The 12,861-nt window shown below is 54.7% G+C and overlaps 1 protein-coding gene across 9 annotated transcripts in view; it reads right to left on the reverse strand.

Annotated features, from left to right (window-relative positions):
* Positions 1–23: 23 nt before the first annotated feature.
* The window catches only part of LDLRAP1 (low density lipoprotein receptor adaptor protein 1), a 42,882-nt gene continuing 30,044 nt past the window's right edge, over positions 24–12,861 (reverse strand). For 4 of the 9 annotated variants that reach the window (XM_054802187.1, XM_054802188.1, XM_054802189.1 and 1 more), the window contains 5 exons: positions 7,817–7,889; positions 7,290–7,373; positions 5,613–5,743; positions 3,852–3,886; positions 24–1,784 (listed from right to left, as the gene is read on the reverse strand). In XM_054802187.1, the coding sequence (XP_054658162.1) occupies positions 1,640–1,784; positions 3,852–3,886; positions 5,613–5,743; positions 7,290–7,373; positions 7,817–7,889 (468 nt within the window). In that variant the 3' untranslated portion in view covers positions 24–1,639. Of the gene's footprint in view, positions 1,785–3,851; positions 3,887–5,612; positions 5,744–7,289; positions 7,374–7,816; positions 7,890–10,662; positions 10,778–12,861 lie in introns of all 9 variants that reach the window. The other 5 variants (XM_054802192.1, XM_054802190.1, XR_008573961.1 and 2 more) reach the window with 4 other exon arrangements.

Here is a 12,861-nt window from a genome sequence, read left to right on the forward strand (position 1 = left end):
ATGTAAAATTGCTTTAAACACAATTTTGCAGGATGAACCGAGCATATATTTTATTAAGAGACATGATGAGTCAGCTTCACAAGTTCTCGATACCTTATCACAATAACACTTAGAGGAAAAAAAAAAATCAAATCTAAGTTAGAGTCACTCAGCTGTTTCCTAATAAATTCTTATGGCTGACAAAGAGGTTTTTCTTTTTTTTTTTTTCCCTCCTGCAAGCAGTTTTAAGAGAGTTATAAAGAGCTATCTGGGGAACGAATTAGTGTTTCAAAACCAAGTTACAAATCTATAAAACAGATTAGTATACTTCGCATAAGGCCACAAACACTGCAAACTGTCAGTGCGACTATTTAGGATCATTAAACTTAATCTTTTAATTAGCAGAAGCTTTATACCTCCATTACTTATTTCCAATTCCAGGAGCAGACGAAGGCAGGTTCCCAAGCCTCACGGGAGACGCGGCTGTCGGGGACGGGGGGCGGGAAGAGGATGGGAGTGCTGCTGGAAGGGGCACCTCTCGCTAATTGAACATCCAGGTATTGGTCTTGCTTAATCCAATTCCGTTTGAGTCTATTGAGTGAGCAACAACCAAACGGTTTTGAGCCAGTAAAAAGCCACGCACGGCCAAATCCACTTAGCAGAGCTAAGAACAACAGATCTATCGCGCTACCGGGTTCACCCAACCTGCAACGTTCAACACGCTTTTGCAAACCAAAGCGTTACTCCCCCCATGGTTTTGCTGTTAAAGCCAACGGTGCAACGGAGCCTCGGTATTTCGAGTCACCATCAGAAACGGTGCACGTGGGTAGTCAGGTTCGAAAGAGACCTGCAGCATTGCCAGGTTGGGGTTGGGGTTTTTTTTTGGTTTGGGTTTTTTTTTTTTTTTTTTGGGTAAATAGCTTCTGAAGAGAAGTTACAGGCACTGCTTACCTTGAGAATTCGGACCATTGCTTTCAGTTCAAGTTTTTAAAGTGCAAAACTTCATAGAGTCTTTGGGTTAAAAAAAAAAAAAAAAGAAAAAGAAGCGTCAATTCCCATACGAAGCTGGTGAAGCAGCAGCCAGAACACGTAGGGGTGATTGACAACTGTGAGAATATCACGGACATTCACAACAAAAGCAAGATCTCTGCTACCTTTTGGATTTTAACACTGTTAGCAGCTGCTGCAAATCTCCTCCCCTCCGCCTAGGCAGGTGACGTGTTGTTCGAGAAACAGTGGATTAGTAACAGTTGTGCTTGCAATTGCATTTGCATCTGCAGACCTTTGTCTAGAAAAGTATTTACAGAGAGACTTTGGTGTTGCATAGTCTTTTTTCAGAGAGGAACAGGCACTGCTGAAGGTTCTTCCACGGTATATTGCCACCTAACGCTCTAGATGCTCTACACGCCTTCCAATAATATATGTAAACTGTAACGGCTATGAATAAATATGTTCAAGAGCGTCTCGTGGTTTAGATAAAAGCAAGGTACAAAAATCTGCATTAGATCTCTAAAGCTTTGGTCTAAGCTGTGCTGTAATATCATCTGACTCGGTGAAGAGCCCTCAGAAGAGTCCCTTGCGTACAGCACCCGGAACAGCATGATTCAGTCCATAGACTTTTAGTGGTTATTCTCTTGTCAGCTGTTAGATGCATTTGACCTCAAAACATGAACAGATCATCTTTCTCGCCTGTGTTGGAATCTATTTTGTTCCAGTCTACAGGTGAGAGCGTTTCCGTACTCTGGATGTCTTGAGCCGTCAGTCCCGTGTCGAGGACGTGCGGGTTTGTTCTTGACTGAGCCAGTCTAAGAAGGGAGAAAAACAGAAAGTAAGAACACAAATCCGGGCAGTTTATAGCCTGGCTGTTTGATGTAACCGTAGCTGCAGTTCCACATTTCAAAACCCTCCGACGGAATGAAATAATTCAGTAAGGGGAGAGCTGGCACGTTAATGTTTGCGCCGCTCTCCAGTTCGTTGCAGCGTTGCTGCTGGTTTATCCTAACGTCTCCCCTCCAGGCATCCAGGGAATTTGCAGGCTGGACATCCTGTATATTAATGGTCTGGCAGAACCTTGCCGTTTTCCTCCCCCGAGCTGTTGCTCGTTAGCGGGGATCTTATCTCAGCGTAAAGGCTCCGCCGACTGAAGGAGCAGCCTCATTGCAATGACTCAGTTTTCACGGCGGTGTGTCTGGACACGCAACGCGTGCGGTACGGAGCTCCCTGCCCGCCGCGCTCCCCGGCCCAAGCGTTTAACTCTTTGGGTTAAGGCACGAGAAGACTCAGATGACGTTTAATAGCCCACAGGATCAGTTTTAAGAGCTCTTCATCTCGGCACATCCCAGATGTTTCGCAAAACCTAACAAGCCCCAGTTCGTTGTGGTGTAAGCAAAGACCTCTGTGAAAATGTAACACCGCAGCGTCAGTTTGCCCAGGGCCAAAGGTTAACTCAAATATTTGGCCTTTCATCCAGCAGCGGCACGGCACCGAATAAGCCTCCGATTAAACTAGCCGCACGCGTGGTTTTTTTAATAAAGAAGAAAAACGGCCAGCGGTGATGTTGCGTCAGGAACGCTTTCCGAAGCGTCCGCCTCGGTGGATGAGCAGTCCGAATACTGAGTCACCAGAAGGCCAAGGGTGATGCGACAGCTCGGCATCCAGCAATGCAAAACAAAAGACCACAACCAACAACATCTGCTTAATTAAGCAGGGTGAGGAACAGAGGTGAGGAAAATAGATGACACGAAGACATCAATTCGAGCAGCCCCTTTATCGAACACGACTTGGGACAGGGCTGCCACGGAAGTGGAAGCCGTAAATCATAGAATCGTAGAACGGTTGGGGTTGGAAGGGACCTCAAAGATCAAATCATTCAAGCAAGACGTGAAGGGCTGTTTCCTTAGGGCTGAGCACGCAGCTTTTTGCACCGCTGCAAGCTCCGGGGGAGGCGAGCGGCTCTCGGGGAGGTGACGGCGCTGGACTCAGCCCCGCTCCCGCCCCGCTCCCTCTTTCGACACCTCCCAGCTGGAGGAGACGGCCCGGCAGCTCTCTGCTGCCTGTGGCACCTGCACCCAGGGCAGCTCTTTGCCCAAATCGGGGCCTCCGCAGCTCACGCTTCCCTGCTGGCTTCGTGCATTGATCTGGAGGACGGGACCCGCGTACACTAAAGCGTCCTCATCGCCCCGCAGGGGTCTGCTGCGTGAGGACAGGCAGGAAAACCCACCTCAAAGAAGATGGATTTGTTTAACATTGCTGGATTGCTCGGCGTGCATGTGCAGGGAAGCTGTTAATTTGGACTGGAAAGCGGACTAAGCCAAATGAAGCCATGGCCGCGACGCCTGAACGTGCTCGGGTGCACGAATTCAAAATTGGCGCATCAGAGTCGCCCCGATGCAACCGCGCTGCAACAGCGACCGGTGGCGCGGGGACGCTGCCCTCGGCCGTCGCGGTTGGTTCGGGGACAGATGGGAATGAGGTCCCAGGGTTGGTCTAAACCTTGTGGAGGGGCAAGGAAGGGTAAAGTCCCCCGTACCAGAAACTGGGACCAGCATCACTGCAGCTAGCACGGGGACTGGAAACAGGCAGCCTCAAACCACCCCGGCAAGCAGGAGCGAACACGCCAAGTGCTTGGGGAATTAAATTCCCTATCACATACAGCCTCTCTCCATCCTTAAAAGGTTGTCAAAATATTTGGCTTATCAGCCAGCCTCAAAGCCTATCTTTCAATTAACAGCTGAGGCACCGATGGGGCAGCCGCCTAGGTCAGATCACGGTGGCTGATTAGATTAGAAGCATTATTAAAAGCCAGTCACTAGTCAAGTCTCCGGGGCTGGTCCGCGGTGGCGTGAACTTGTAAAGGGAGTTATTAGAATTACCTTGAAAATGCCTCGTCGAGACCGTCATCCATTTCCTTTGTTAAAGAGAGAAAAAGAGAGAGAAGTAGTTGCTAAGAGAATGCACAAAAGTGTATTTAGAGATCCGGCTCTGCACTTGAGCACGGCAGACAAAGAAAATATACATATATATATATATATATATATATATATATATATATATCGACTTCTGAGTGCCTAAAGCAACGCCCCTCTAGGAAATCTGCCTCCTTGGGCAGGTATTAGCTCACTCTCTGCACAAGCCCAGGGGTAAAAGGCGTAACTCCGGGTGGTCCAGGCTCCCTCGGAGCGATCCCGGGGCTGGGGTCGGGGATGCCGTGCTCCCCTCGCAGCCCAGGGACAGGGCTGGAGCTTGGCCCTTTCCCACCATCTCCAAACCAGAATAATTCTGCCCTACTGCCTGTGTGGGCTGGATTTGGCCCAGGAGCTGGGCCACATCCTCCTCCGAGCGTAACCGCAGCCCTCGGCTCTTCCAGCTCCTGCCACGAGACCGGCACACGCTGCGGGTTCCTGCTAAGAGGAGGGACCCGGACAGAGCTCGGCAAGATGCTCTGGGCAACTCTTGGGGCTCTTCTGGATCAGGAACCCGGAAAACAACTCTGCATCAGCACACAGGGGGAACCTGCGCCGCTGGGAAGCATCTCTGGGATCCTTTCTCTCTGACGTGCTCTTAAGGTTTCCCAGAGAAAGCGTTCAAGTTGCTTGGGGGGAAAAAGGTTTCCCGTGCGGGAAGACGGGCTCTGTGCGAGGGCTTTGCTATGGACGGACTTGACTGGTCCCAAAAATCTGGTGATGCGCTTACAGACTTAATGTAATATGTAAAGTATTACATGTATTATATGTCATAGGTAAAGAAGGGAGGGATTGGAGACCGCTGATAAGCCTCCAGGCTTTGACATGACTTCGAGTTGATCTTCAGGTTTAACCTGAAAAGCATCAGGCTCAGACCTGGCAGACTCAAGAAACAGGCTCCAGGCAAAAGCCTTTATCATTCAATTCTCCAAAATTCCGCGGACGGCGTGTTTCCAGAGAGGGCACGTGGCGGGGACGAGGTCCCAGGTCACGAGGGGCTTCAAAGATCAGCCCCAGCCCGCTCGGCGATGGAGCAGCGGGGCGTGGGGGAGGCTCCCTGATGGCTGCACACCCCGACACAGCGGCTGGGTCGTTATTTTTCTATGAGCGTCCACGAAACAATTACGCCAGATGACTGAGGACGTTTTAGAGAAGCCATCCGTGCCCACACAAGCCCGATACAGCCGCAAAGAAGGAGGAAGGAAAAAGAAGAGTAATAATGAACATAAATATAACCTGGGTTTAGTGAACAGTAAACAAAAGCCATCAACATAATGATTTTTTTCCCCTGAACAGAGCGGTTACGTGGTCTCTCAATTAAGTGACAAACCACTGAGAAATGCTGCTCGAGAATAAGTAATATTCAATTATCTGACAGCGGCGTTTCTCAGAGCGGCTCGCAATCTCTTTCGTTCATTTACAGAGCCAAAAAAAAAAGGGCAGTAGGCACTCGAACGCTAATCGATCATTTTGAGCAGGACACCGCAACCCGGCTCGCTTGGGCATCTCTGAAACCCCGCGCGAACGGCTCGGCCGCCCCAGAGCTCCCGGGGACGGGGGGGTTTAGCCAAGAAAAAGCCCCGCGATGGGACCCGGAGCACATGAAACAGAGGTGACATCGCTCCCTGCCCCGGCTCGGCGGACGCGGCCGTGCCCCGGGCACACGCTTACCCACACCACGTTGTTATTTACGGAGGAGCTGGGTCCGAACACGCTGTTATCCAAGTGCGGGGAGTCTGCGCTGCTGGTCTGGGGCGATTTGGCAGGATCTTCTAAATCCAGCAAGTTCCCTGTGGCTGCTGCTGTGAACAGAGCGGAGAAGGAATGAGGCAGGGGAGGGGGAAACAGAGACGGCGCGAAACCAAGCCTTTTTGCAGTAATTGCTTCCCCTCAGGAGGGGGATCCAAGGGGTGCACCGAATTCCTTCAGGATTGGCCCCAAATTTTAGCACGGAGGAGGGAGCCGCATTCACCCCAGCTGGGGATGTGGTTTCGGCCTGAGTAATTCGTGATGCTCAGATCAGGCACCTGAGATCCCCTCGCCAGGGACGCAGGGGAGGATCTGCCTGCTTGTCCCTCCAGCCGCCATCAGCGGATGCTCCCGGGTACCCGCTTGTGCTCAGGATGAGTCAGGATCAGCCCCAGGCAAAAGCTGAGGCATCCCAACCCCAGGACAACATTCCCAACCCCAGGACGACATCCCAACCCCAGGACATCGTCCCAACCCCAGGACATCGTCCCAACCCCAGGACATTGTCCCAACCCCAGGACGACATCCCAACCCCAGGACATCGTCCCAACCCCAGGACGACATCCCAACCCCAGGACGACATCCCAACCCCAGGACATCGTCCCAACCCCAGGACGACATCCCAACCCCAGGACATCGTCCCAACCCCAGGACAACATTCCCAACCCCAGGACGACATCCCAACCCCATGGTGGGAACAGACCCCGGGGCGATGTCCTCAGCTCAGCCCACGGCATCGATTCAGCATCTTACAGAGACGCATCATTATTTTATAGGACAGAGGGCAAATCCTGCGCTGGGTGAAGAGCCGTTTGCAGCTTGGGGGGCTCACCCTGCAGTAAGGGCCATGCAGGAGCACCCCAACTGCGGAGCATCCCCCAGGCAGATGCCGGAGCCCGTTCCTACACCCGTGGCAGCCCCGGGCCCCGATGTGCCACAGTTTGTGACGGATTCCTCCGGTCCTGGACCTCCATGTGAAGAAACGAGATGTGCCAGGCTGGAAGGAAACCCAGTTTGATGCTATTTTCCTCCGTGCCAAATCCTCTTATCTCCGTGGCCAGCAGGGAAGAGAGATTAGCCTTTTGTCCCGCTTCTCCCTGGCTACGCGTCTTGCGTTTCAGAGGCAGCACAGGACCCACGGCCAGGCACTGAATTACGAGGGGGTTTACTATTTCATTGTTTTATTTTTGGGCCCCTCTCCTTCCCTAGGGGAGCCGGAGGCAGAGCGGTGCCTGGATGTCCATCTCTGTCAGCCGACGGAATGGCAAGTGTTTCGGGTCCGAGACAAACCCGAAATCAAACTTGGGACCTGGGGGTCCATTCTAAGCTCATAAGGACATTACGGCCAATTTGCCTGGGTCAGAAGTAAACAGATTTGGGGCGGCAGCAGCTGCGTACGAGGGGCTGCACGAGATATTTAAGGGGGGGGAGAGGGAGGGACTCAGCAGGTGACTGCCGCGTCCCAAGCGCTCTGCCGAGGGCAACGTCTCCTCGCTGGTCTTCAAAGCCCTCCCAGGAACCTGCCCTGTTCAGGGAAAACCCCGCGGACCTCGAGCCGATCCCCATCCCCGAAGCGAAGCTCTGCTCTCGGTGACTTACGTGCGTCGGGGTGGGCGGGGGCTTCCGAGCCGGGGCTGCTCGTCCCTTCTCCTTCCAAGATGGACCTTTCCCGCTTCTCCTTCTCTGCAAAAGGAGACTCCGTCACCGCCTGCAGAGCGCTTCCCCGCAAGCTTTTAGGGAGGAGGGACAAGGGGGACGGCTAGGATGGGCCACCAGGTCTCCTCTGCCCGCAAAGCCCAGGCTCTGGGTGCGTTTTATAATCTTGTGGAAGGTGAAAGCAAAACTCCCGAGAGCGGCAGGGCTCCGAGGTACCACAGACGAGCGCCGGGTCCTTCACACGCAGCCCGCAAGAAAGGAGCGCAGCCAAAATTTGGCTGGATTCACAAAGCTGTCGAGAGAAACCTGGACGATGCCTTAAATCACGCCAGAGGTTGGGCCAGCCTTAGCGGCAGCCTGGAAATTTTGGTGGGCAAAGGAAAAAAAAGCACTTGAAAGCTGGAAAAAAGCCCGAAGTCATGCCTTGAACTTTCACGTGAAGAGCGGGAAAAGGGAAAAAGAAACCTCACCTTCCTTCGCAGCTTGCCAGAACTCGAACGCGATTTTGAAGGCCTGGGCTACGGTGAGGGTGACCGCTTGCGCCTGGAGAGACAACGGTGAGGCAGGACGTTAATCGACAGGTCCTGGCGTAGATTTAAATCATTTAGGGGTTTTGCTTTGCGGATTCACGTTAACCTGGATCCAACCAGTCCTCCGCACGCTCCCCGCCTGGCCGGGGTAATCAAATATTGCTGGAAGCAGAGACTTGCTCCGCGTAGGACGCGCAGCTCGTCGTGGACACGTCTTTAGGCGTGACGGGAAGACGGAGGAGGCAGGGACGTGGCTGTCGCAGCCGTTGCGCTGATGCACGCGCAGCTCTTCCTGCACCCCACGCCCTAAGCGTGAGCTGAACAAACGCCCGTGCTGCACGGCCCCGGGCTCGTCCTTGCAGCTCCCCATCCGAAGGACCAACATCTCCAAGGGACTCAGCGCCCCGGCCGAGCCCTGGACCACGCCAGCGCTGGGGAGGGACGCGCAGAGCCGCGGTCCGTCCATCCCTCCCCGGCACCGCGCACAACCGCGCGCACAGGGATGCTCTGAGAACAGCAGTGTAAATGTAAACCGCCACGAATCCGCAGCTCACTCCAAGGGGGGAGCAATCTTAGAGGCAGGATGAGACCCCAGGGTCTTCCCCTGGCTCCCCCGAGCTAAGCCGGGGTCTGGCTGGCTTGGACCAACAGCCAGGGCTGGAGCAGGGACCCCTTCCCCTTCAGTCCCTCCGCTTCTCCCCAAGCCGAGAGCTTGAGCAAGCATTAAAAAAAAAAAACAAACCAAACCCCACCACCATCAACAGCCCGAGCTGCTGGAGATGTGTGAGTAGAGACATAAATGCCAGTTTCATTAGGAGACGGCAGAGCTCACGAGCAGTTTAAGTGCAAGGAGATAAGGAGTAACACTCTGCAAGGCTGGCACGCTGCAGGAGCCTCAAGGTTTTGGTTTTTTTTTGGTTTTTTTTTTTTGTTTTTTGTTTTTTTTTTTTACGAAGTTGCAAACTAAACAAACCCGGATCCGGGTCCGTAACCCGCAGCCCCTGGTAGCCAAGAGGATGGAGCTACGGGGAGGGGAGCGCGAACGGAGCGGAGGCGTCCCCCAAAAGCCAGGCGCTCCTGGGCGGGAGGACTCGGCAAACCTCTCGGTGCCAATTAAGGCTCAGAAAGCAGGAGAGCTCGTTTGAATGTCGGAGCTATTTACATCTTTGATGGAAGTGCAAACGCTTTATGGCGAAAACTTAAATATGGTAATTAAGTATGAAACTCCTCACAGCTGTTTACAATTTAAGCTGTCACATCTGAATCAAGTTTAATAGACCCAGCCACCGTCGAGAATTACCCATGAACTAAAAATACGGACTAATTATATGCCCGTGACTGGTTGCTGTGCGTACATTCAGGGACCCTGCCCTGGGGCAGGGACGGTCCCTGGTCTGGGAGCAGGACGTCACCGTACCACCGTGACGTTCGTGTGTTTTATAGACAAGGGGGAAAAAAAAAAAAAAATATTTCTAGTTTTTGCCACAAAAAGGCCTTGGAGAACTTTATTTGGAGGGAGACGCGCTGAGCTGATGTACCACTGAGATAATTCTTTTAGCACTGGAGAGATTTAAATTTTAATTTGCAGAGCGAGGCTTATCTTCGCCGTGCAAGGATGGGAGCGCACGAGAGACAACTTGTAGCTTCCATTATTCTCTCCCCGGAAAAAAAATAATACGAGTTGGGAGAAATGCAGAATATTAACAGAGCTGCGGTGGCCGCGTTCCGGGCACAGGGATGCTCGTAAGGACCCAGGAATCACCACGCCGGGATGCGCCGGGTGGGAACGGCTCTCAGGTTTGTTTCCCTGAGGATTTGGGAGATCCTGTTCTCCGCTCTGGCCCTGCAACAGGCGCAGGGGAAGGATTTTTGGAGGCAGAGGGATCTGCCCTGCCTTTCCTCTCCCCTAAAGCCCCATCCTGCCGTGGGGAGGGGGCTCAGCCCCAGCTCTGGCTCCGCTGGAGAGAGCCCAGGGCTCTCCTTGCCCCACTTGCAGCCGGTGCCCAGTGACCCACTTCTCTCCCTCACCCTGCCCGCGGTCCCTGCCCATCCTGATGTGCTGAATCAGCAGGAAAAAAAAAAAAAAAATCCCACGAGTGGGTTCAAAGCAAGAGCCAGAGATCGTTTTCTATGCACAGGTCTCTGCTCCCAGCCCCATCCTCAGCACGCAGCGGGATCTCCTGCACCGCTCCCGCGGGGAGGACACGGCCCCGTCTACAAAGATGCCGCTAAAAATTGGACAAGGAGCTTCTACGGCAAGAAATGGAAGGAAGCCAGGGCGGCGAGCCCAGAACCGCTGGCTAAACGCCTCCCATCAACCAGGCTGCTGCCGGGCACCTCGCTGCCAGCCTCCCCGGAGACCTCCCCGCCTGCCAAAGCCTCTCCGCACGCCAGGCTCACGCCGGCTCCGGCAGCCCGGGGAAGCGGATGCTGAGCAGGGAAGAGTCCCAGCAGCGGGGACCACAGCACGGCAACGGGTTTCAGGTGCCGGAGCAGGGTCAGGTTCTCACCCCCGCCCCAGACCTTGGGGCAGAAAGGCTTTTACCTACCAAGACGACGGGCTGAATCCAGCCCGCAGGTACGCCCGCTCGGCAGCGACGGCCAGGATTACCGACCTGCGGGCAGGCGGCGATGGCGGCAGGAGGGTGGGTGCTCTCCCACGGCCGTTTGCTGGGGCAGGGCCCCCCCCTCGCTCTAACTAGGGGCCGAGCTGTTATCTCCCCGGCGCAGCCCCTCTCTGCTTCCTCCTCCTACAGCCACATCCCCATTTCTTCCTCTGGACTGACCATTTTCCGTTTGGTACAGAGGAAGGCATGGCACTCCAGGTTCTCATTGAGCTGGTTCTGGGCAATGTAGGCAAACACTTTATCGTGGATCTTGTCTGCCGTGCAGTAGGATATCCTGAAAGACAGAACGAAACGTCTTGTCCGGGGCACTGCGCGCAAGGGACATCAAACCAACCCCTCCTGTGACCTGCTGGCATCGCCTACCCCGGGGCTTCCAGCTCTGGGGCCGAGCAGGGAAGGCAGAGGGAGCACAGGAGCGTTACCGGGCTCCAACGCAACTCCTTCCCAAAGCAGAGGAGTCGATGCCACCGGCTTGAGCGTAAGAGAAACCCGGAACAACTCCCGCAGCCACGGCGTGGACCACGTGCATCGCCCGCAGAGGCAGGAGAGAAGAGAAAACGGTTCTCCTTGTGGGAAAGGACAGGTTAGAGAAGGTAAAGACTCGGCAGCGTGCCGGCCTGGGACTGCGCCTGACGAGCGCTCTGCCTTCAGAAGAGAGACTCGGAAGATTTGCTTTGGAGGAGAAGCTCGCAAGGAGAGAGAAGGACTTGTTCTCAGCCTAAGAGTCAATCTTGAGGCTCAAAACCAGGGAAAGAAATTGATGCAGGGGTGCCCAGGAAAAGCTGCTGGAAAGGCTGAAATTCAGGCTCCGAGATCCGCAGTAGCAGATGCACGGGATGCTCTGAGAGCCCTGAGCGCACGGGGAAGGAGGCTCAGCCTTCCCAGGGGAGCATCCCCAGGACGGCCGCGTCTCTCCCAGCCCCCGGGCAGGGCAGGGCTGACTCCAAAATGCTGAACAAGGCTCTGGAAAAGCAACAGGCTGACCTGTTTGGGGAAACCAGGCTGTGACCGTGGGCTCAGCTCCCTTCTGCAGGGCAGCGGGTCCCTCAGCATCAAGCCACTGCCATCTCCCACAGGTCCGTCCGCGCCAGGAGCTGCAGGACCGAGCGTCTCGTCTGAAGCCAGCGTTTAGCGCAAGGCGACAGGCGCTAGCAGCGAGCAAAGCCTCTTCCCTGGGCACGCGACAGATCAAACAGGCGTTAAGGAAAGAGAAAACCCGAGGACAAAGTGGGACGCTTTGGTGAAAGTTTTCCCACGGGCCCCACGTTGTCCCTTCAGCTCTCGCTGCCCCTGAGAGTTTGCAGGGAGGGGACGGGAAGGTCCCAGTTCCCAGCAGATACCGGGACTTAAAAAAAAGACACATTCAAAATTTATTTACCCTGCATTAGTTTCTTGATGCGTGTGAGGATGCCTCTGCTCAATGGCTTACATTTTGTTTTCCAGAGCTGAGCCGTGCTCTGGATTAAAGAGGCACTTAGAAGTTTACTCCTTTCTCCCTTTTTTCCCAAAATAGCGCGGCCACTTTTAATAACCAAAAGCCACGGAAGGTCGTTTGCGCAGGCGCGTGGCCCTTCCAGCAACCCCCAGTGCCCAGCTCAGTATTTGATGGCCACCGCTTTCCAGGGAGAGGATAACTCACGCCCGCCTCTGAAGCGAGCCGGTTTTACGACCGAGGCCCCTGGCAACGGCGCGTCCGGTGACGGTGGCCGTGTTTTAGCCGCGGCCACCCCGTCCTGCCCCAGCGCATCATCCGGGGCAAGAGCTCAGAGCCAACGTCATCCCGGTGAATAGAAAAGCCGAAGAGAAGACAGCAGAGGTGTTAGAGGAAAGCCCGGGGACCGCCACCGGTGCGGCACGCTCGTGGAGACGACCCCCCCAATGCACACAGACCCCCCAGCTCCCCCAGCGCCAGCATCTCCGGGGAGCGGCATCCGTCCCCACGCCAACAGCCTGCTTAGGACGCGCTGACGTCAGTCAACTGAACCGAGGGGATGCTCGTACGTGAGCGGTGACCGGGAGGAACGGCTTTATCGACAGCCGTCAGGAGAATTTAAGGCAGCATCTAAAAACCCCGGCCCCACAGCTCTGCCTGCTTTTACACCGGCGCGGTCATCCTGATTTTGGTGCAGCCGCTCTGCCCAGCTCTGCTCTTTAGCAGAGGGTTTATCTCCTGGGGAGGGCTGGGGCTCAGCACCGGTGGCTGTACACGACCGCTTAGTTTGAACTGGAGCAAAGCAAGCGGGTTAGGAGTCTGGTTAGAGAGAGCGCCCCAACCCCGTGCTCCCCATCCCACGTTTAGCAAAGGCAGACAGAGCAGCGAAGGGCAGAAGCAGAGCGTGGGGGATGATGGAGGAGATG

This window comes from Grus americana, chromosome 23 (assembly GCF_028858705.1).
Source record: "Grus americana isolate bGruAme1 chromosome 23, bGruAme1.mat, whole genome shotgun sequence".
NCBI lineage: Eukaryota > Metazoa > Chordata > Aves > Gruiformes > Gruidae > Grus > Grus americana.